Source organism: Vigna umbellata, chromosome 3, assembly GCF_029865625.1.
Source record: "Vigna umbellata cultivar VRB3 chromosome 3, Vumbellata_1.0, whole genome shotgun sequence".
NCBI classification, from domain to species: Eukaryota; Viridiplantae; Streptophyta; class Magnoliopsida; order Fabales; family Fabaceae; genus Vigna; species Vigna umbellata.
In genome coordinates, this window is record NC_142167.1 from 2,099,348 (window position 1) to 2,121,470 (window position 22,123).

Here is a 22,123-nt window from a genome sequence, read left to right on the forward strand (position 1 = left end):
TTTTTTCTCTATTAAAATTTCATGTCACATGCCTTGTCGGTTCCTCTCTAAAGATGGATGTTAAAGGAGGGATGATATCTTTGTCAGTTTGGACAAATTGTTGAAGTTGTGCCATTGAATATTGTTGAAAGGATTATTAAACTTGCTCATATTCATCATAGGATTGGTGAAAATATGTCTCATTGCATTTGAAAATTGTGTTTTTGATCCTGTTAAAATTAAGAGTAATTTTCATATGAACATGATTATAAATAGTTATTTTGGAAATATGCTAATTAATTAGTTATTAAAGTCAAACCCATATTCACAAATGAAAGCCATAAAAATATATAAATTAAAAACAAGAAGAATAATTTAGAGACATTTTAAAACAGAAATTGAATTAAGAATATAATAGAAACAAGATTAAAAATTCAAACAGAAACGGAATAAATAGAAAAAACGGAAATAAAAAATAGAAAGAACAACATCAAAAATTGTAAATAGAAAAAATAAAAGAAAACAAGAGGACTAAATAAGATAAGAATATAATAACATCGATAACAACAAGTTATACTATCATCGTACAATACAAACAAACAAGAATGAACTAACAAAACAATGTCAAATAATTTATAATAATTAAACTCATTCACTATACACAAAACACTTCATACTATCATCTAGACTATATTCACTTTAACTCTTTGTTCACTTGAATGGATTTGGAAGAGAGTGATTGAGTGAATTTGAAGGATTTGAACATAAATTTTTTTGTTGTTTATTTAAGTGAATTGTGAGAATTAGTGTAGGATTTGATTGATGTGACAGATTAAAAAAATTTTCTTCCAAATTTACTCTTAGAAGAGAGGAAGTAGATGAATTTGAGGGGATTTGAAAGTGAATTGATTGTTAAAAGATTTGAAAGTAAGCGAGAGTGGATTTCTAAATAAAATTTGTAAAAATTAGTGTAGAATTTGACTGATGAAACTGATAAAAAATATTTTAATTGTTAAAATTAAAAATTAACAAAAAAATTTTAGTAATAAAAGTAATATAAAATGATAATTGTTAGTATTATATACAATTGTAAAAATTATTATAAAGAGAATAAAAATAAAAATTATTTTTTAATATAAAAAAATATTTTATTATTATTTTTATAATAATAATAAGAGAAAACAAATTAAAATTAATTATAAAGAGATCTGGAAATGAGAAGATGTGGATTTGGATACGGCAAACACATAGATTAGGATACGTGTGTCTTGTGAGTGAAGAGATCTGGATACATTGCTTCCTGGATTCGGGTACAACCTTCATGGATCCGAATACACTCTCCCATGCTTCATGGAACCGGACAGTTCCCTCTTGGATCCGGATATGGTCTTCGTCTTCAACCACTTTGACGGTCATGGATGAACACCACCATATGCTTTCGCCTTATTCTGTAGCTTTGTTTCAAACCCTGCAAACATGTAGTTTGTATAATCGTAATAAGAAGCAACAAATTGGAATCGAATAAAGGTTGTATGCTGGGAATTATGAAATGTAGCAAGAACAAATATGAGAATTACTCATAGATTCCTGCAAATCATGTCACTTACGTGATGATTGAAAAAGAAATGAATCCCAGAATTACTCCATTTTCCTTCCTCGACAATCCATGCAAGCGAACGCGAATTCTATTTCTAATTCCTCGACAGTTCGAGTAGTCCGTCACAACAAGAACTTGTCTCTTCTACTCTTCAAAAACTTATGAATAAATATTCGACATATCATAAACTGAGTGCTATAATTAACAACGAGACAGAAATCTATAGACGAAACATTCTTACGTTTTTCACTGTTTTCACACAAATGTAAATGTGCAATACTCGAACCTCTCATCTCCCATTGCTTCACACAGACAAAGAGAATCCATTTCCACGACTTCACACAAACAAAAGGAAAATTTTCAACTATACAAACTACGGTAAGAAGGCAAACAACCAACACATCTTTCAACTTCACACTAACCAGACAACATCACAACATGATCATCGTACATTCCTAACTTAAGACAAATTAATTTCTTAACTAGGAGAAAAATATCATTGCACTCAAAACTATTTTTAGTCAGAAAATACACTACAATAATATCATTTTGTAGCCATTAGCTTCCAAAATTATATGCGTCATTTTTTTTTTCTTTTAAGAGTTTTCCAGTGCTGAGACTATAAAACATGAACCCATATTTATATGCACTGAACCCACCTACGGGACCATTGTTAAACACATTTTTACTTTACCAACATGCAAAACAACTATTCTAAGATGCACCAAAACAACAACGTGATCATTCAATTTCAAGACAAAAAATTTCACAAAATAGCATACATAATATCAAACTATTATACGTACTGACCAACATCATATACTATATTCCCTAAATAATAATTCATTTATTCTTTCATATATTTTGTTGTTTGTGATGTCATGAAATTGTTTAATACTTCTTCATTCCATGTCCAAATTGTGTAACTCCTTATTATATTGAAGATGAATAGGTAATCACATGTTTCTTCCAAATCCTGACATATTTTATTTAAACAACGAACACAAGGACAACAATATATCTCTTTCACAAATATAGTTTGCTTTTGAGCATATTTTAGTATCTCATAAACTGCATCTTCATATTCTTCAATAACGCTAATGTATTCATCCAACTTTGAGTCATACTATCTTGTAACAAGCTTCATTATTATCAAATTTAATTCTCACAAAGTGAGATCCAACCCATTTGAAAAAAAAATGTCATAATTTGCTAATAAATAAATTTGATAAAACTTCTGACAACATTTCACTTTGATCTTTAAAATATACGAAATAACAATGCAAAATTGTTTGAACTGAAATTATATTAAATTTATGCATAAACTTACAATATACACGTATTAACAAATTATGAAAAAATATTTTTTTCAAACATAAATCTTAATCAGAAATTAAGGTTCACTCAATGCCTACACATAAAATTAAATAAATTTTAATGTAAATTATACGTAAATCTAACATTTAAAATGTAGTTAATAAATGTAAATTTATATTTAACTTATAAAAGTCACATGTACAAATCAAAGTTCATCACTTAAGATTAGACTTAAATTCTAATAATTTAATTTTAAAAATGTTATCGTTAATTTTTTGTGTATGATTTATATATGTCAAATCTAAATTGAATGATGTTGTGTTAATAAAAGAGATGCCTTTGCGTTAGGCTTTCTAATTTTATTTTTGTGTTCATGATTCATGATTTGAGTGTTTGTAATAATGTTAGATTATTGCAAAAAAAAAAAAACGTTGGATTGCAACACTTCAAAACTTTAATTCTCACTTTTATTGATTTTATTAGTTTTTTCTGATTCTACTTTCTTCTTTTCCTCTTATAAAATTATTCTGGGTTTATTTTATATTCTTTGTAGAGATCCTTGCTAGTTCTGAGATCCTCAGAGATATCTCTACACGTCTCAGGAAATACTGCTCGTGATTTTGTCAATACTTTTATACAACAATCTTAAGGACTTACACATCAGTTACGGTCCAAAATTAAAAAGGTATGGGAAGCTACCCATCTCTTTCATTGTTTGATGGTTGTTATCTATGCTGTATGATTCAGGAATTGAAATTGTACTCTTTGAATGCTTGTGGGGATGTTCAAATGACGAGTATGAATTAATGAAACATATCTGTTTTGATATAAGTTGGTACGCAACCCATGTGAATTTGAGTTAGATGCCATGTGAATTTTAGTTAGGTGATTGAGAATTGATATGATTATTGTGTTGGTTTGCTACACTGGGCTAACGTAAATTTCAAAAACAAAAAAAAAAAAACCTTGATGTTTTAGTATAAAAATGCTTCATAAAACACTGTTGTTTTGCAACTTTATTGGACTGTTTTGAGACGGTAGAATAGATAGCTGGTGGTAAATTTAAAGTAACATGAAATAGAATAAAATGGGTACAGAGTAGTGTGCTGAATGCTAATGATATTTCTGATTTATGTTATTTTGGTGGCTGTTTTAAGTGTAAAATTACATTTTCAAGGGTTATTAAAAATTAAAAGAAAGGGTGTCATCTTTTGCCGATGTAGTTGGATGGATGAATGGGTGTTATTGTTATGTACATATACGAGTATATAATTTAAGTAGATAATTCTGATATTAATTTGAATTAGTTTAAAATGCTTATGGCTTCACGTTCATGCTAGAAGGTGACGTTGATTAGTATATGATTATTATTCTTATTCATATATTAGTTTATATAACATGTTCAAAATGTCCGTAAAGATAGTTTTTTTTTTTAAATGGTGGAAATTGGTTATTTATGTTAAAATTTATATTAGTGTTGCGCAAATATTATGTGATAAAAATTGTTGAACATACTTATGTGAACTACTTAGTTGTTATAGTTGTCGAGATTATGGTTAAGGCATATTTTAAATTTGTATAATATTATTTGAATGACTAAATGTAGTCCAATTTGGTTTGAGTGTGTTCATGGAATAGTTGTTGGATTATATATATATATATATATATATATATATATATATATATATATATATATATATATAGATATTTATATTTACCTGGTTGTCCAAATATAAATCTTGGAATGGGTACATGTGGGTTATGAATTGATGTGGTAGAAAGTACAGAATATGTCATTTCATGTGTGAAATGAAAGACATGAGTGAAGCCAATGCGTTTTTAGATATTAGAATCATAAGAAAGGAAGATAATATATTACTATCCCAAGAATAATATATTGAGAAACTTCTTAAGAAGTATAGGTTTTATGACCTAAAACCAGTGAGTACCCCTTATGATGCTAATTCTAAATTAATGAAAAATAAAGGAGAATCATTGTCTCAGCCTCAGTATGCCCAGATAATTGGGAGCTTATTGCACTTGATGAGCTTTTCTAGACCTGATATTGCTTATGCAGTAGGTAGACTGAGTAGGTACACTAAATGTCCAAATCAAGAACATTTGAATGTACTTGCTAGGCTTATGAGATACTTAAGAGGTTCAATGGATTATGCAATTGAATATAGTGGATTTCCCACTGTACTAGAAGAGTACAGTGATGCTAACTGGATCTCTGATTCAGATGAGACAAAATCCACTAGTGGTTATGTATTCACACTTGGGGGTGGCGCGATTACATGAAGATTAGCCAGACAAACAATTATTGCAAGATCAACAATGGAATCTGAGTTTGTCGCTCTTGAGATGGCTGATAGTGAGACTGAGTGGTTGAAAAACTTCTTAGCGAGAATTCCATTAGGAATGAAACCAACCCCATCGGTATCAATACACTGTGATTGCCAATCGGCAATAATTATAGCTAAAAACAAGAATTACAATGAAAATAATATAGACACAATTTGGTGAAGCAGTTGCTAAAGAACTATTTTCATTGACTATGTGAAGTCAGAACAGAATCTAGTAGATCCTCTGACAAAAACCCTAGGAAGACAAATGATATTAGAAACATCAAGGGGAATGAGACTTAAGCCACTAGCAAACAAACAAGTGATGGTAACCCAACCTTTGTGATTGAAGATCCCATGAATAAGGTTCATATGGGTAAAAACAAGTCACTTGTTAGTTCTGATAGTACTAAATTGATTTTAATCAATTATGTCCCTTCCTATGGTGTGTGTGAAAGTGCTAGAGACTGCAATATTGAGAGGTTAAACTTTGCCGTTAAAATTCTATGTGGTGAAAGAATTTTAGCTTAAACAAAGTTTTTAATGATTTTTCATATCCCTTACGGGTGGTATATGATTTGCAGCATACACTTGATGAAATCACCTATATGAGTGTCGAGTGAGGCCGCTTGCATGTGATCTTGGCATGATCTCTAGAGCACTCATGAATACCGGGCACGTGCATGGCCTATTAAGCGCAACACAGCGATAACAACAAGGATTATGGGAGAGTATTGTGATTGATAAACCTTTAACACACGTCAAGTGTCTTTGGTTCATATAGCTTGTTATATCAACTACATTGTGTGTTAAGTATTTCAAACTAAGACTGGTTCATATAACTTGTTATATCAGGTCAGATGCATTACATCCTATGAGACCCAGAATAAAAGTTTCTTATCTTTTTCTTTTACAATAAGTGGGGAATTGTTGTAATAATGTTAGATTTTTGCAAAAAAAAAAACGTTGGATTACAACGTTCAAAACTTTAATTGCCAATAACGTTTTAAACTTTAATTGCCAATAACGTTTAAATTCATTAACGGTAAAATATTTAAGGGCTCTTTTATTGATTTTATTCTTTCCTAACTCTATAAATAGAGAGCTTTTCCCCATTCCAAAAACACTCAAGTCAGTCTTTTCTGATTCTACTTTCTTCTTTTCATCTTCTAAAATTATTCTGGGTTTATTTTATACTCTTTGTAGAGATCTTTGCTAGTTCTGAGATCCTCAGAGATATTCTGAGAAGTTCCTGTTGTAGGACTTGTGCAATACACCACGCCACGGATAAGTCCTTAAGAACAATACACACCTCAGAAAATACTTGCTCGTGATTTTATCAGCATATTTTATAACATTGAGTCATGGTTGGATTACTTAAGAATTTCATAATCCTCTTCGAGTGACCTCCATACATTGAGAGCTTCTAAGTAAGCTTCCATCCATGCTGCCCAAATTTGATAAAACTTAAATCTTATTTCATGCTTTTTAGATTTTTCTGACAGGTCGCTCGACAATGTCACAGCAATCTTTAGTAATTTTTCTATAAGACTCAACAAGTATTACTTATTTATTACATAAAATAAAATAAAAAAAACATTAAAAAATTTTAAAAAGTTAGAAAACCTTAACTGTCCACGTAACATAACTATTCACTCCTATAATTAAGACAGGATCAGCAACACCTAAAAAATACTACTTACTAAAATCTGAGACAACACCGACACCAAAAAATAAACTACCGCGGTCTTGTCCTTTGCCAAAAGAACAACAGACAGGGGACTGTCTTTCGTTTTGGCATTCAAGAACCGATGTTCTTGCACATGCTTTTTTGTCTTTTATTACTCTAGTGAGAAAATCACCAACCTAGTTTTGCTGTGGAAAAGTCTTCGGTAGCTTTGTTTTGCTTTCTCCATTGCCAGTTTCACATCAAATAAATGCACTCCAATAATTGCATGGAAAATACGACTAGGTAGACTTTGACTCTTTCTGAATGAGTATAGATATTTTTCTTAACAAAGACTTCAAAAATAATATGTATATTTCTTATAAATTTAATTTATGTTAAAATCGTTTTAATATATAATTGTTTATATTTTTATAAATGTCTATAAAGAAATTTATTTAAAATTATATTCAAATTAATTTTTTTTTTGGATTTAAATTCTTTCCCTTTCGATCTTTTTTTTTTCTGGATCTTTCCAAAGTATCTGAAACCTTAGCTTGATCTCTCATAATGATAAATCTATTTTTTTCTTCTATTAAATAGCTAAATGTTCAATTCTGTTTTTTTGTATATTTTTCATTTTTAAATTGTCTCTTTTCTTTTCTCATCAACATGAAATATGACTACAAGAGTGCATCATAAGCGGTCTTCCATTATTCCTACAAATAATACAAAGTCATTTTGCTTCACTTTACTTTCATGCCAGAAAATACAATGAAACTACTTTCTCTCTCAAATTGCCGACACAAATATTCCATGTTTTATCTACCTTAAAACTTTATCATTTGTAACTCATCCGAACTTCTTTTCAGCAATTCTCAATTTGGTACTGAATCAGCATGAAGGCAAATACTCCATGTTCCTAATTCTGTAGTGAATAAGCATGAAGAAGATCACTCCTTCTCAATTTCTCTTCCTTTCACTCCTTCTGCTATGCTTCACATCCCTTGCTTTTGGACAAAATATCACTCACCCAGACGAAGGTACGAAATGTGTGTGTGTATATATATATGTAGAAAGTTATTTGCTGATAGCCCTTTGAAATTTGGTTATTTATAGTGAAAGCTCTGAAAGATATAGGCAACATCCTTGGTAACAAGAACTGGGACACAAATATAGATCCATGCAGTAATAAACCTCCCTGGAATGTAACTATTGACAAAGACAAAGCCAACTATGTCAGATGCAACTGTTCTATCTCCATTGACGGCTTTTGTCATGTTGTTTCAATGTAAGTTTCTTTGTTTAAGGTATTCCCTTTCCTGTCAAATTTTGAAATATTTTCACCAACTCTGATCTTTTAGACCAACTATGAAACTATATCTGAAATGGTTTGCGTAATTATTTGTATTGAAAATTTCTTCTATTTTCTTTAAAAAAATTATAATAGTTTTTTCAATAATATTTTTATGTAATGACATATCAGTAAGGTTTAGAATCATAGTGCTTTGTTTAACATGAGTTTTGAAAAAAAAAAGAACTCTTTTATACTGAATATGATCACCCTTGATGAAAAAAAAAATCATTTCTCATACATTTTCTAATTATTTTCATTTTTTATGTTGTATAAATAATCGTAGAAGGCTGAAAGCACAAAATCTTACGGGCACGCTCCCACCTGAATTGACAGGGCTACCTTACCTTGAAGAAATGTATGTAACAATCAATTTTTCTTAAGAACAATAAATTACTTTCTTTTGATTTTGTTTATTTTGACAGTGACCTCACTCGCAATTATATTAATGGCACAATACCTGTTGGATGGGGCTCCTCTAAACTTCGCATTATGTATTTTCTTTTTCTCTGCTTTTCTGCTTTTAATATATAATTTACAAATATTGTTTTTTCTTCTGAAAACATTTATCTAATTCATGTCTTCCAATTTCATGGTAGTTGTTTTCTTGGAAATCGACTAACTGGTCCCATCCCTAAAGAGATTGGAAACATCATAACCCTCGAAAGTTTGTGAGTTTTTTACTATCCAATAATAGATCATACATTTTCTCTTTCCAACTTTTGAATTTTTATTGTTCATTATAACTTACTACCACTGAATATAGGGTCCTTGAATTCAATCAGTTCACTGGAAATATTACACCGGATCTTGGAAACCTTTCTCACCTTCAAAGATTGTAAGCCTATCCAAAATCAAATTTCATTACGTTTGATGTTTTTATGTATAATGTACACAAGTGTATATGATTAATAAATATTGTAACTTTTAAGATGTTTGTGATAAAAATTAATAAATAGTTAATTATCCAAGAATGATGTTATGAACAAATTCATTAATGCATTTATATTGTTCCAACAGGCATCTTACTTCTAACAACTTTACTGGAGAACTTCCTCAGACTTTGGCTAAGCTTACATCATTGAGAGAGCTGTAATTTTTCATTTTATTGCCATTAGTTAATTTGAATTTTGTTGCTTTTTTAGCCACTTTGAATTTTATTTAATTTTCAATTTCCATTGTTAACATGCAGCCGTCTTAATGACAATAACTTCTCTGGAAGGATACCCAGTTTTATTCAAAGATGGACAAATCTTACAATATTGTAAGAACAATTTGTTATTTGGATGAAAATTTAAATTTTGTCGTATTTCTACTTCTTTTTATTAAATTGTATTAATTGTTATTGTACAGAGAAATTCAAGGCAGTGGTTTAAGTGGGCCAATTCCTTCTGAAATTTCATTTCTGCAAAACTTAAATGATTTGTGAGTACAATGATTCATAAAGTAATCATGATTTAATATTGTCAAACCATTTTCTTATTTTCATCAAAATATTGAATGCAGGAGAATTACTGACTTGATTAATGGATCGGATTCTACTTTCCCACAAATTAATAATATAACAAAGTTGGAAACACTGTGAGTGAGTTAATTAATTTCTTTCATTACTATTAATATTAATTTTTTGCCATTGCCGTACGAGATTGATTTATAAGGTGTACACGTTTAAATGAAAAAGTCACAAAATTTGATATTGCTTCGTAGGATACTAAGGAACTGCCAAATTAGCGACGAATTACCTCCGTATCTTGGGAACATGACAGGCATTGAAACATTGTGAGTGTTTTTTCATGCGATCTATTTCCAATATGAACTCTTCAATGCAATTTTCTAGTATTAATTTATATGTTAAAATATTAGCTATTTATTTGAAACAGTCTTTCGGAAAATTAACATATCAAAGTAATTGAAAATAAATAGTTGAGCAAAGTTAGCTCCGAGAATAGTTTATTTAATCTTTCATCAGATTTTATTGTTATTATATTCGTATCTTAATGTTCACCAAAAAGGTATCTTAATGTTTTATTATTTCTTGTGTTTAGCATTTAATAACGTATTTTTGGATGATATTTTTCTTTCAGAGACCTAAGCTTTAACAAATTACGCGGAAAGATTCCAGAGAACGTTGGAAGCTTATCAAAACTGTCACACGTGTAAGTTAATTTTATTAGTCGCTATTTGGTGTGGAAAAATATATTTTTATTTATTGTATAGGGTTAAATATTTTTTTTTTTGCAATGGCTATACTTTTGTGATGTTTCATAAGTTTTTCTTTTATCTTTTCCTAAACCTAATAATTGTGTTTATTATTTTCCCTAAAATACTATCTAAAAACTTTATTTTACTGTTTAAATACTACATAAACTATTTTTGAGATTGAAAAAAAAAACTATCGAGATAGAATTTCATGAGCAAAATTGAAATTTATTGGATGACATTGCTTCGAATTTATTTTGTTTCTTTGGTTTGACATTTGTGTAATTAGCTAGTATGTTTTATCTATTGAGTTCTACTATGTTGGTGGTTTAAATGTATATATGTAATTTGCCAATAAGGATATAGATCTAAAATTTCGGGATTAAATATATTTTTCATGATACTCAATGTTGTATAAGTTCTCATATATGTTTGTTTCATTTTTTTTTCTTTTAAAAGAAATACCTCCAAATTTATTTAATTTTTTCAGTGGTTAGATTAGTGATGATTAGCATTTGACTTGTACATAATTCAGTTTTAAAATTGTTTCTTAGATATTTCACTGGAAACCAACTTACTGGACCCCTACCTATGTGGGTAGCTGGAGGACGTAAATCTATGTGAGTTATTTTTCAAATCCTAATTTATGCTTTCTTCGTTTAAACAGTTTAGACATTCTTTGTTATTTAGATTGAATATATTACTCTTAATTGTTTTTAAGATAATCATACGAATGAGTTCTTCTTAAAATTTGTTCATGTTCTTTAAATTATATTCATTTATTGGTGAAGATAATCTATTCATCGTCACATTATAAGTTTGTGTATTAATTTTTTTATGCCAAGTTCTTATTATATCATAGATGAAGAGATGATTATACATGTTGTTCAAGTCCAAAGGTATTTGATTAAAACAATGAATATAAGGATAAAAATATGTTTTGTTCACAAAAGTTGTATGTTCTTGAACATATTGCAAGAACTCATAAACTTATATATTTTTCATACTCTTCATTGATGGGATGTTCATTTATCCAGTTTTGATTCGTACTATGTTCATAACAAACTACATCAATCTCAATCGGAAACTAAGTTTCACTTAGGGTTTAACTATCATTTCATCGAATAACTTAAACGGTTGACATTTAATGAGTCCATTATACTAACTTCTTGCTCAATTTTTTATTAATTTGAATAATAAACGTTAGACCTCTTACCATCAATGTCTAATTGATATAGATATGCAGTTAAACATCCTTTCGGCTCAGGTTTTTAATGACTCAACAACTTTAGATGTATGTTCTTTGATTGGCCAACATCTATTTCCTTTTAGATGTCGGCCTAGAGATCCATCAATGTCCAAAATTTAGTTATGATGTCGGAAATGAGGTTGTCGATGACATGATTTTATTTACAAAAATGTCATCGGTTATTTTAAATGTTAGATTGTTTTGGGGTTTGACATTAAACATGTGATGTTGAAAGTGGATTTTGCACTAGTGGTTATAATGATCTAAGTGATCACCATGATGAACTATTATGACTTAATAAGTCTAATTCACATGAAAAGTTTGACATTACTTTGTTGAATACAGTGAAAACTATGTAGTAGTTTAATATTTCTTGTGTTGAATATACACATAGGGACATCTATTTATAATAGAAGAAATATAGACTAAGTCCAAAATACAAATAACAAATAATAACAAACTAAAAGATAAAAAATAAATATAATATATCTAACATCTTTTAATTTAAAATCTTAATGTAATGAGTTTATGAGACTTTTCTTTCATACTATTTAACTTTGATATTTCTATTTGATGTGAGATTTAAAAATACAATATTGAATTATTTTCAATAATATTCTAATTAATATTTTTTTTCAAAAGAAAGATATTAATTGAGCCAATCATATCTTTGTGCCACTTTTTTCTATTATCTTGTTATATTACTTTTCAGTGACCGATAAGAGAGGATTGGCGTTATAAACAGCCATTTGCTGAATCTGTAGCATATAAACATTTCTTCCTTTACTACTGTTTGAATAGAGTCATATTTTATACATACATCAAAGAATGCATTTCTTCCAATTTGCAAGACTCCGATTGGTTTTATCTTTGTTTCTGAATTGCACTTTACATGTATTTATAGAGATCTAGATCTTTCATACAACAACTTCACTGATAAAAACTCCTCCGTGGCATGTCAAGAGAATAAAGAAGTGTAAGAACTCAAATAATTTATTTCTTTTTTATCTCCAAATTTATCAAGATATGTGTATTAATGTTAATAATATCTTTTATGCTACAGGAACTGGTTTGCAAGCTTCCCAATGAGCCAAAAGTAAGTAATATATATTATTTTTTTTCTTTGGGTAAGGTTTGGGAATTTGGAAACCATTAAAGTTGGTTTAAAATGCACTCCATGTCTAGAAAAACAAAATTAATACTTTTTCTTAAATCAGTCCGAAAAGTGGCTAAAAGTTTGGTTGATTGTTTCTGCTAACTCGTTTTCGGTCTTCTCTTAATATTCCTACAGTGGACCTGTTACATGTCTGACTAGTGCAAACTGTACAAGACGTAAGTTCGAATATTTTCTTCAAGCTAAGTTACTATTAAACAATTACACATGTCATTTATATATATATATATATATATATATATATATATATATATATATATATATATATATATATATATATATATATATATATATATATATATATATATATATGACCTAACAAGCTCTTCAATCTATACCATTGACAAGTCTTTAGATTTCATGATAATTCTCCGTTTCTGTTGAGTTGATTCACCATTGTTTCAATTCGAGATATATACTTGATTACTCTTTACTCTTTACCTTTTTCATGCTCATGCTCTCCAATTCTTCCTTGGAATTTTGATACTGAACCTACTTTACACAATCATTTTTCTTATACGTTTTTTCCACAATGTCTCATGCTTCTTAAAGATTTAACATTTACTATCTTTTCAAAGCCGACTCATTCACTACTTGGTATAGGACAAAGATGTCTTATCCTTTACATGCGCATCTTTTAATGATTTTATCTGGACATTCGATCAATTCATGATGTTGACTGGTTCTTGAAAACCATCTTCAACCACTTCTCAATTTTTTTGAGAGTCCAGAAGAGTCTTCATTTTCAGACTCTAATTATTATGATTGACTACCTTTGTCAACTTAGGGAGGGAGGTATTGTTTACAAGGTTGAACACCTTACTCAAACTCTTTGACTCTTTCTTCCACTTAGACACTCAAGCTAGGTGGTTCTTGATATCAATTTATTAGCAAAACACACTCTTTATATGAAAAACTTATCAACTTACATTTTGATTTTTCACCAAGTCATAATATCTCGAGAATATAACCCAAATCATAACTCAAATGATAATCTACTGATATTTTCTATCTTAAAACATCAAATATTACTACTCATAAAATTTGTTAAATATTTCGTCATTGAGGTGACACATATTACTATTAATAAAAAAGTAGTAAAAATGATCACATTTAAGTTTATCCATATTTTTAGTAATAAATCATATTACTACTAATAAAATCTCTGCTAAACATTTCCTCATTTAAGTTTACTCTAACTCAGCTAAAATTGACCTAAGCAAGCTCACTTAACAAACGATAAAAAAAAAAATTGTCTTTCCACGTTTCTGGTCTCTTTGATAATTTATTTACCAAAATTTGTTAAATTTTACTTCTCCTAAGATTATTCCTTAGAGGCATTCTCGAATAGGTGAATTGGATGTTCATCAACCTACAAATCGTGATTTAGGCAAAAGTATCCAATAGACTTCTATTAAATCTCATCTCTTCTAATTCATTTTTCACAAACCTCAAAATGAATTTAATAGCTGGAATAGTAAAAGAGAATCAAATATTCTGTTGAATATTCTATCTTAATTTTAGTTATTTACTATATTAAATTTTAAGTAATTACTGTAATAATTCATTATGAGTTTAAGATAATATTTATCCTTATTAACACAATTATTTATTATACTTTATTTTTTTATAAGTATTTTTTTATGTTACTTTTGAAACACATACATGATTAATGTAAATCACATGTTCAATACATTTTTCTACTTGGAATATTATCCAATTTCACCGTACACAAAATCAAGGTATAATCAGAAATATATATATATATATATATATATTTATTAGGTCTATCCTGACCCTTCTAGCTCCTACACTCAGCCCTTGCAACAAATTCCTTTCCAAAACCTATCTAACAAATCTAGCTCGTCCTTCTATCAAGAAAATATAATTTACCGCTCATCATAAAAATAAAATAAAAATTAAGATCTCATCTTCTTTAACACAACCCATACTTAACAATAAAATTTAAATTCCGTAAATAAAATAAAAACAAGTATTGCATTCCTAAAATCTGACTTTTTTTTTATTCTTTTGTAACAGTCTTAGACTATTTTCATATAAACTGTGGTGGTGGACAAGAGACAAGCAGTGAGGGTATAGTGTATGATGATGACTTGGATCATGCAGGGGCAGCAACATCTAAAATGCCCAGAGAAAACTGGGCATATAGCAATACCGGTCATTTCTTGGGTGGTCATAATGAACTAGAGTATATCCAGCAAAGTCAAAATACGCTTTCTATGACTGATTCTGCATTGTATCAGACTGCACGTGTATCTCCCATTTCTTTGACTTATTACGGAACGTGTCTGGAAAATGGAGAGTACACGGTATTGCTGCATTTTGCAGAGATCATGTTCACTGATGATAACACATATAGCAGTCTTGGAAGACGTATATTTGATGTTTACATTCAGGTATGATTAACACATCTAGCAGTCTTTGTAGTGCATTTGACTTCACTTGCAGAATTACTCAAAGTTTCGACTCTATATATTAAGAACTACAGAACTCAAAATCCATTAAGGTTTGGATTGAAACTATTGCAGAGAAAGCTAGAATTGAAGGATTTCAATATTGCAAATGAAGCAGGAGGAGTTGGAAAGAACATCACAAAAAGGATTTCAACTACTGTTAGTAATAACTCCTTAGAGATTCGATTCTATTGGGCTGGAAAAGGAACAACTGCTATCCCATATAGATCAGTATATGGGCCTCTTATATCAGCTATATCTGCCACTCGTGGTAACTCACTCTGTCTCTGTCACTTTATTCTTCCAATTTTGCATTTAAGGTATCAAATGACACCTATTGCTCTTCTGCAATTATCAGTAAACAGTTCCAGCAAAGGTCCACGTGACATGGCTATAGGGGTTGTAATTGGGATAGCAGTTTCTGCAATAATATTTGTCATACTTGTTGTACTTGCCTGGAGACTTCATATTGGCAAAAGAAATTCATTAACAAAAGGTAAATATCTAAAATAAAGTGACAAACTATAAATGGTGAAATATGTGTTTGTTTTGTTCTTATCTCCATAAAAATCTTTACAAGAAAATAATATACGCACAACAGTATAAAATATTTTTTTAATGTTGTTCTATATGATAAATTCTCTCATTTTGATGATAATTATTTTAAAAGTCATAGTAAACACGACTTTCAATTATCTGATAAATATAACAATTTTACACTACATATTCACTAAATTCAATTTTTGTTGTGTCATTTAGTAGTATAACTTTTTTTAATGGATAAAAGACGTTATTCCAGCTTGGTATATTTTTTGATAATTAAAACAAGAGAAAAAAATAGTATACTAACAACATAAAATAGTTTTTTTACATCTTCCAATCCCAACTATACTATTATGTGTGACAAGTGTGTTGACTTTTATAATTATTACCTTAACAAGTTAACAGTCATCTATAATTGGACTATAGGGTATCATAATTAAAGTCTTAAAATAATATTTTTTTCAACATATCAATAAAACACAACATTTTCTCAAGATGTATGATGTATCTAACTTTAGTTCTATTTTATTGACAGAGTTAAAGCATTTAAATTTGCAAGTGGGTTTGTTTACTATGCGTCAAATAAAAGTTGCAACGAATAACTTTGATATTGCTAATAAGATTGGAGAAGGAGGCTTTGGTCCTGTCTACAAGGTACCCTTCAACATATTACATAACTTCTCATAACTATTTTGATTGATCTATGAATATTATAAATAACCTATTACATAATACAGAAAACTCACAAAAAATTGTGTATTATTTTGTAATTATAGGGTACTTTATCGGATGGCACAACAATAGCAGTTAAGATGCTTTCATCAAAGTCTAAGCAAGGGAACCGTGAGTTTATAAATGAGATAGGGTTGATTTCTGCTTTGCAACACCCTTGTCTTGTCAAACTTTACGGTTGTTGTGTTGAGGGAAATCAGTTGTTGCTGGTTTACGAATATCTGGAAAACAATAGTCTTGCACATGCTTTATTTAGTAAGTATTTGTTTTCATAATAATCGTCAAATGTAGTTCTCAATTTATTGTAACTTATTTTTAATATTTAAATGACTAAATGGTATTGATGTATGAAGGAAATGAAGAATCTTGTTTGCGATTGGATTGGCCAACCAGGCACAAGATTTGTGTTGGTATAGCTAGAGGTTTGGCTTTCCTACATGAAGAATCAAGATTAAAAGTTGTTCACAGAGACATAAAGGCTACTAATGTGTTGTTAGACAAAGATCTGAATCCAAAGATATCTGATTTTGGTCTTGCAAAGCTTGATGATGAAGACAACACTCACATAAGCACAAGAATAGCTGGGACTTAGTAAGTAAATGAATCTTTCCCATGAATATTGTTTAAAAACAAAGGAAAGAAACTTTACATAGTAAAGTTGTTATGATAGTTCAAATAAAAAAATTTAAACATTATTTGATTTGAGAAATTTGATATGAATATGGATTTGAATTATGCAGTGGATATATGGCACCAGAATATGCAATGCATGGTTATTTAACTGATAAAGCAGATGTCTATAGTTTTGGAGTGGTTGCCTTGGAAATTGTAACTGGAAAGAGTAATACCATCCCGAGACCAAAGCAAGAAGCATTGCATCTTTTAGATTGGGTAACTTCTATTTTTTTGCTACTGTGAATCAAATGACACATTGCATACGTTGTGTTGCATGTGTCATTCCACTTTAGATTTGATAATTCTACATGTTATGTTACATTCAAATTGTGTCCTTTATTAATGTTGTTTGTATTTTTGAATTTTTTTTCCTGTTGTTGTATTTTCAAATGCCTTGTGTGTTGGCTTTTGTTTAATAGGCCCATTTGCTGAAAGAGAAAGGGAATCTGATGGAGCTTGTTGACAGAAGGTTAGGATCAAATTTCAATGAAAAAGAGGTTATGGTGATGATAAAAGTGTGTCTTTTGTGCACAAATGTCACTGCAAATCTTAGGCCTACCATGTCAACAGTGCTTAGCATGCTTGAAGGAAAAGCTGTGATTCCAGAATTTATTTCAGATTCATCTGAAATAATGGATGAAAAGAAACTAGAGGCTATGAGACAATATTACTCTCAAATGGAAGAATATGAGAGCAATGAAACACGTAGATATGATAGTTCATCAAAAGACGGGCCATGGACTGCTTCTCCTTCATCAGCTGCAGATTTATATCCTGTCCATACTGATTCTTCTTATTGGGAGAAAAGAAATTAGAAGGGTGTAATTTTGTTTTCACACTATTTTCGAAACCATGATTGGGATATTATATATTAATTATCTTTTTAGAATAAATAAGGTGCACAACCTAGTAAAAATAATATAAATGTTATGTAGCCTATGTCAACATAACCAATTGACAATTTTTTGAGTTGTGATCTGAATGGTGTGCAATAGATTATAAGAACACAAGCAACTATTGTTTGTACTTAAGGTCCTGAGCACAGGATAACTTTATCTAAGACAATCTTATGATTGGGAATATCGTTGAAAGGGAAGCATAATGTGAAATATGAATGTTTAAAGAAAAGCTTGAGTAAACGTGTTGATATCTTAGTAAATGCGTGACATTTGAGTAAACACATCAATATATCATAAGAGAATCTTGTTAAACGTCCTCTTGTTATACATTACTAAACAATGCTCCACAAGCTCTCACTTTATCTTGCAAATAATGTGCAAAATGATGTTTTTGGAAAATGCGCTAGAAGTTATGAACGACGCTCCAAAAAAAAGATGTGCTGAGTGAAAGAACACACTCTCAAGCTTTATAGATTATAAGTTTACATCTGTAAGTAGAGAGATCCTACAAAGTCTATTAGATTAAATTGTATTGTAAACACATCCTCTCCATGAGAGTAATTATCTAAAACTTGTAAACAATCTGATTAATTGCACGTTCTGAAGAGAATTCAAACACTTGATGATTAACTCAATTGAGTTAAACGCTAGCTAGGCAGTTTATCAGGTTGACACAATGATTGTCTAGTAGAAATCAGGAGCGGATGAAACTCAACTAGACAACGTATCAGGAAGATACTGGGATTGTCTAGAGATATCAAGAGTGGTGAAGAATACTACACAACCAGGAGTGAGTGATACTCGGTTCTAGTTAGTGTAATGGTGGTTTACTGAGATTGACTAGGTGTAACCAAGAGTGTAGCGAATACTCAATTGTACTCTTGTTGAAGATTATATTAGAACCCTCTAAAAGGTCTTAGCACTAGTGGAAAAATACCTTTCTATGACGACCTATTATGACAGATAAAAATTATCCATCATAATAGGTTGACTGATGGAAGAATCGTAATAAAAGTAAGACATATTATAACGTAGTTTTGTACATCAATCATAATATGAAACACGGTGGCAAACTTATAAATAAGTTTAAGACATACTATAACGTAGTTTTGTGTATCAGTTATAATATGAAACGCGATGACAAAGGTGTGGAAATTTCTTGATGTATTATGACTGAGTTTTAGAAATCAGTCATAATATCTCTCTGCCTCTCTAATTTTTCACATTTCCCTCTCGCTATATATAATTTCACCTTCCCTCTCACTCTCGTTCCTCTCTTCCTCTCTAAACCGTGTAAGAACACTCCTCCCTACCATCACTGAACCACATCTTCATGCTCTCTACTCCTTGAGAGAATCAGAACAGCAAAACCTAATCTCATTCAAAGCACTCTCGATTTCACGTGTGCTCCTCACCGAACAACATCTTTTTGGCTACCTCGAGCGCCGCCTCAAACACCAAATTTCATCTTTCGCTAGGTTTTTCTTATCTCTCACCTTTTGACCGATTGTTTTGCCTTTTCCTTCATTTTTCACCGATTGAAATCGGTTTCTATCTATTTACACCAATTAAATCTTTGTTCCAACCTTTTCCAAATCCTTTCCTACCTCGAACTCTAGTATCTCCTCCAAACAAACCTTTGTTGTTGCATTTATGTAGGTTGTTGATGTTGGAGAGACGTTCTCGTTGTTCATGGAACTTCAAACCTTAGGTGACAGGACGCTTAATTAAGAAGCTGGCGTTTGATCATGTTGTTCATAGTATAAGGCACATGAACCAAAAGCACAAGAACGAAGCCAAAAACCGCGCGCTTCAGAATGTCTTGTTAGAATTGCTTCAGGTTTTTTTTATGATCTTTTTCTCGTCATTTGCTCTTTTTTGTTTTTTTTTTTTACTGTAAGTAGTTTAAAACACAAAATAAACTAATCCAAACACTCAAGTCTTCTAACTGGTCAGTGAATTTGTGTTTTGTAATAGAAAGAGGAGGAAGAGTCGGCCAAGAGGGCTTTTGTGACCCTATGTGAGCTTCACAGGAGAAAAGTGTGGTTTGATGAAAGAACAACAAAGGCAATTTGCACTGCTACCTTCCATCCATCGTCGAGGTTTTTCTTTTATCTGTTTTTTTGTATGTTGTGTTAGAGAATCGAAATTTTATCACATTAAGGATTATGCTTTTTTATCTCTTTCAGGATTATGATAGCAGTTTTATCATTTCTGCTTGATTACGAGAAGATTCAAGATGATGATGATAGTGATGATTCAGGCAGTGACGATGAAACAAAGGAGTCTCCTCAAGTTGTTCTCAGCAGAGAGACCCTTTATAAGGTGATGTTTAATGACAACTGTCCTATTAAGGTTAAATTTGTGTTGCACTTTTAATCAGGGTATTATATATATATATATATATATATATATATATATATATATATATATATATATATTCTCCCATCTTCGTATATAGCAAGAAAAGGAAGAGCCAGGTTAAAATGGGAAATGATGTAGGATTAGTGGATAGAAGTCTGTTACAGGTGGAGTGAATTAAACATTGCAACTATGATAATTTATATCTTGAGCTGTCTAATTTATATCTTGAGCCCTATGATAATTTTCCCAAAACACGAACTGTATTGTTTACTTGTCCCAGATCAGGTTCTTCAAACAAACTTTTAGACCGGTGGATAATTTAGATAATTTGTATTCAATTCTTTGAAGAGGAATGTTAGGGCTATGTTTGGTAAAATTAGCTCAAGACAGTTGAAAAGAAATCTGAAAAAACTAGACAAAAAGTGTTTTAATAAAAGTAGGTGCCTGAAAGCTGTAAAAGAACAAATGAAGACATGATTAATTGTTGAATCAAATCTTTATATTAGGTAGTTACGTATTTTCAATAATTATAAATTTATATTATTGTAATTTAATTTATTTTATTTGCATAAATTAAGTTCCAAGTAATATCTGTGTAAATATGTATTCTTAATTATAATTTAAATTACCTATTATGTTTGTGCATATGCAAGTTCCTGTTCTCTCTTAAGAAAGAATTGATTTAAGCTTCGAAATTTTTACAGGTAGGCTGGAGGCAATGTTGTTTGAAGCAAAAGGATTCTTGATTTTCTCCTTAATAAGGATCTCTGGATTCTTCTTTCTGAAACTATTAATTGATGTATGCCTGAAGTTTTAGTTTTTCTCCTTTTCTCCAGTTCGCTTCGGTTATTACGTAGCTTACGAAAGGGAAAAGCAAGGAGGAGAAAGAAGGATCACAATTACAATCTCTAGCGGCCAAAGTATTGGAGAAAGATTACAAACAGAGAGCTCTGGACAAGCTTCTTCAACTTAGAACTGCCTTAGAGAGTTTAACATTGTCATCATGATGCAGCATCTCTTAAAAGATTATTATTTGATCACTTTTTGAAATTTTCTAAGATCGTTGACGTCTTCAATTCGATTTTTTGTTAGCTATTGTGTAATATTTTGTTCTCTCAATTTTTCTTTTTTAAAAAAGTACATATTATGACGTTCTAAACAATGTACATCATAATACATGGGTTCTAAATTTGGTAAAAATATCTACGTCATAATACATCACATATTATAACGTATTAACACATTTACGTCATAATATTTTTCGTCATATTGTAACGCATAAATGAAAATTTGTCATAATAAACTGTACATATTATCACTGATTTAAGAAACTACGTCATAATATGTTCAAACTATTATAACGTAAATTTTTACTATGTCATAAAGTGCACAGACTTACTATAACATCCAAAATTATGTCCTTAGTAACTACGTCATAATATATCTTTTTGTACGTCATAAAATGTCATTTTTTCATGAGTGTAGGGAAGAATTGGATGTAGCTCAGCTAAGTGAACCAGGATAAAATAACCATGTTTATTATTTAAGTTTTGCAA

The 22,123-nt window shown here is 30.1% G+C and overlaps 2 protein-coding genes across 4 annotated transcripts; both read left to right on the plus strand.

The window, feature by feature from the left end:
• Nucleotides 1–7,669: 7,669 nt before the first annotated feature.
• On the plus strand, nucleotides 7,670–18,335 carry LOC124841431 (putative LRR receptor-like serine/threonine-protein kinase At1g53430). Of its 2 annotated transcripts, XM_088108352.1 has the most exons (24): nucleotides 7,676–7,947; nucleotides 8,024–8,195; nucleotides 8,545–8,616; nucleotides 8,684–8,752; nucleotides 8,858–8,929; nucleotides 9,025–9,096; nucleotides 9,279–9,350; nucleotides 9,451–9,522; nucleotides 9,612–9,683; nucleotides 9,765–9,839; nucleotides 9,966–10,037; nucleotides 10,343–10,414; nucleotides 11,012–11,077; nucleotides 12,611–12,682; nucleotides 12,770–12,802; nucleotides 12,998–13,038; nucleotides 14,921–15,297; nucleotides 15,430–15,625; nucleotides 15,713–15,850; nucleotides 16,433–16,551; nucleotides 16,674–16,884; nucleotides 16,983–17,220; nucleotides 17,370–17,520; nucleotides 17,724–18,335. In XM_088108352.1, the coding sequence occupies exons 1-24, from the start codon at nucleotides 7,848–7,850 to the stop codon at nucleotides 18,117–18,119; spliced, it is 3,030 nt and encodes a 1,009-aa protein (XP_087964478.1). In that variant the 5' UTR covers nucleotides 7,676–7,847; the 3' UTR covers nucleotides 18,120–18,335. The 2 variants fall into 2 exon arrangements, with proteins under 2 accessions (XP_047173658.2, XP_087964478.1); XM_047317702.2 differs by having other exon boundaries at nucleotides 7,670–7,947; nucleotides 15,430–15,850.
• Nucleotides 18,336–19,473: 1,138 nt separating this feature from the next.
• LOC148201395 (uncharacterized) lies at nucleotides 19,474–21,761 on the plus strand. 2 transcript variants are annotated; one of them, XM_088108357.1, is made up of 5 exons: nucleotides 19,474–19,681; nucleotides 19,863–20,043; nucleotides 20,181–20,305; nucleotides 20,393–20,528; nucleotides 21,272–21,761. In XM_088108357.1, the coding sequence occupies exons 2-5, from the start codon at nucleotides 19,975–19,977 to the stop codon at nucleotides 21,311–21,313; spliced, it is 372 nt and encodes a 123-aa protein (XP_087964483.1). In that variant the 5' UTR covers nucleotides 19,474–19,681; nucleotides 19,863–19,974; the 3' UTR covers nucleotides 21,314–21,761. The 2 variants fall into 2 exon arrangements, with proteins under 2 accessions (XP_087964483.1, XP_087964484.1); XM_088108358.1 differs by having other exon boundaries at nucleotides 21,404–21,761.
• The last annotated feature ends 362 nt before the right edge of the window (nucleotides 21,762–22,123 follow it).

Excerpts from the sequence above, each read along its gene's own strand:
- LOC124841431 (XM_047317702.2), top strand. The coding sequence starts at position 7,848 with ATGAAGAAGATCACTCCTTCTCAATTTCTCTTCCTTTCACTCCTTCTG. Across the intron at positions 16,885-16,982 it reads TCTTGCACATGCTTTATTTA|GAAATGAAGAATCTTGTTTG; the intron begins GTAAGTATTTGT and ends TGATGTATGAAG. Across the intron at positions 17,521-17,723 it reads CATTGCATCTTTTAGATTGG|GCCCATTTGCTGAAAGAGAA; the intron begins GTAACTTCTATT and ends TTTGTTTAATAG.
- LOC148201395 (XM_088108357.1), top strand. The coding sequence starts at position 19,975 with ATGAACCAAAAGCACAAGAACGAAGCCAAAAACCGCGCGCTTCAGAAT. Across the intron at positions 20,306-20,392 it reads ACCTTCCATCCATCGTCGAG|GATTATGATAGCAGTTTTAT; the intron begins GTTTTTCTTTTA and ends TATCTCTTTCAG. Across the intron at positions 20,529-21,271 it reads GCAGAGAGACCCTTTATAAG|GTAGGCTGGAGGCAATGTTG; the intron begins GTGATGTTTAAT and ends AAATTTTTACAG.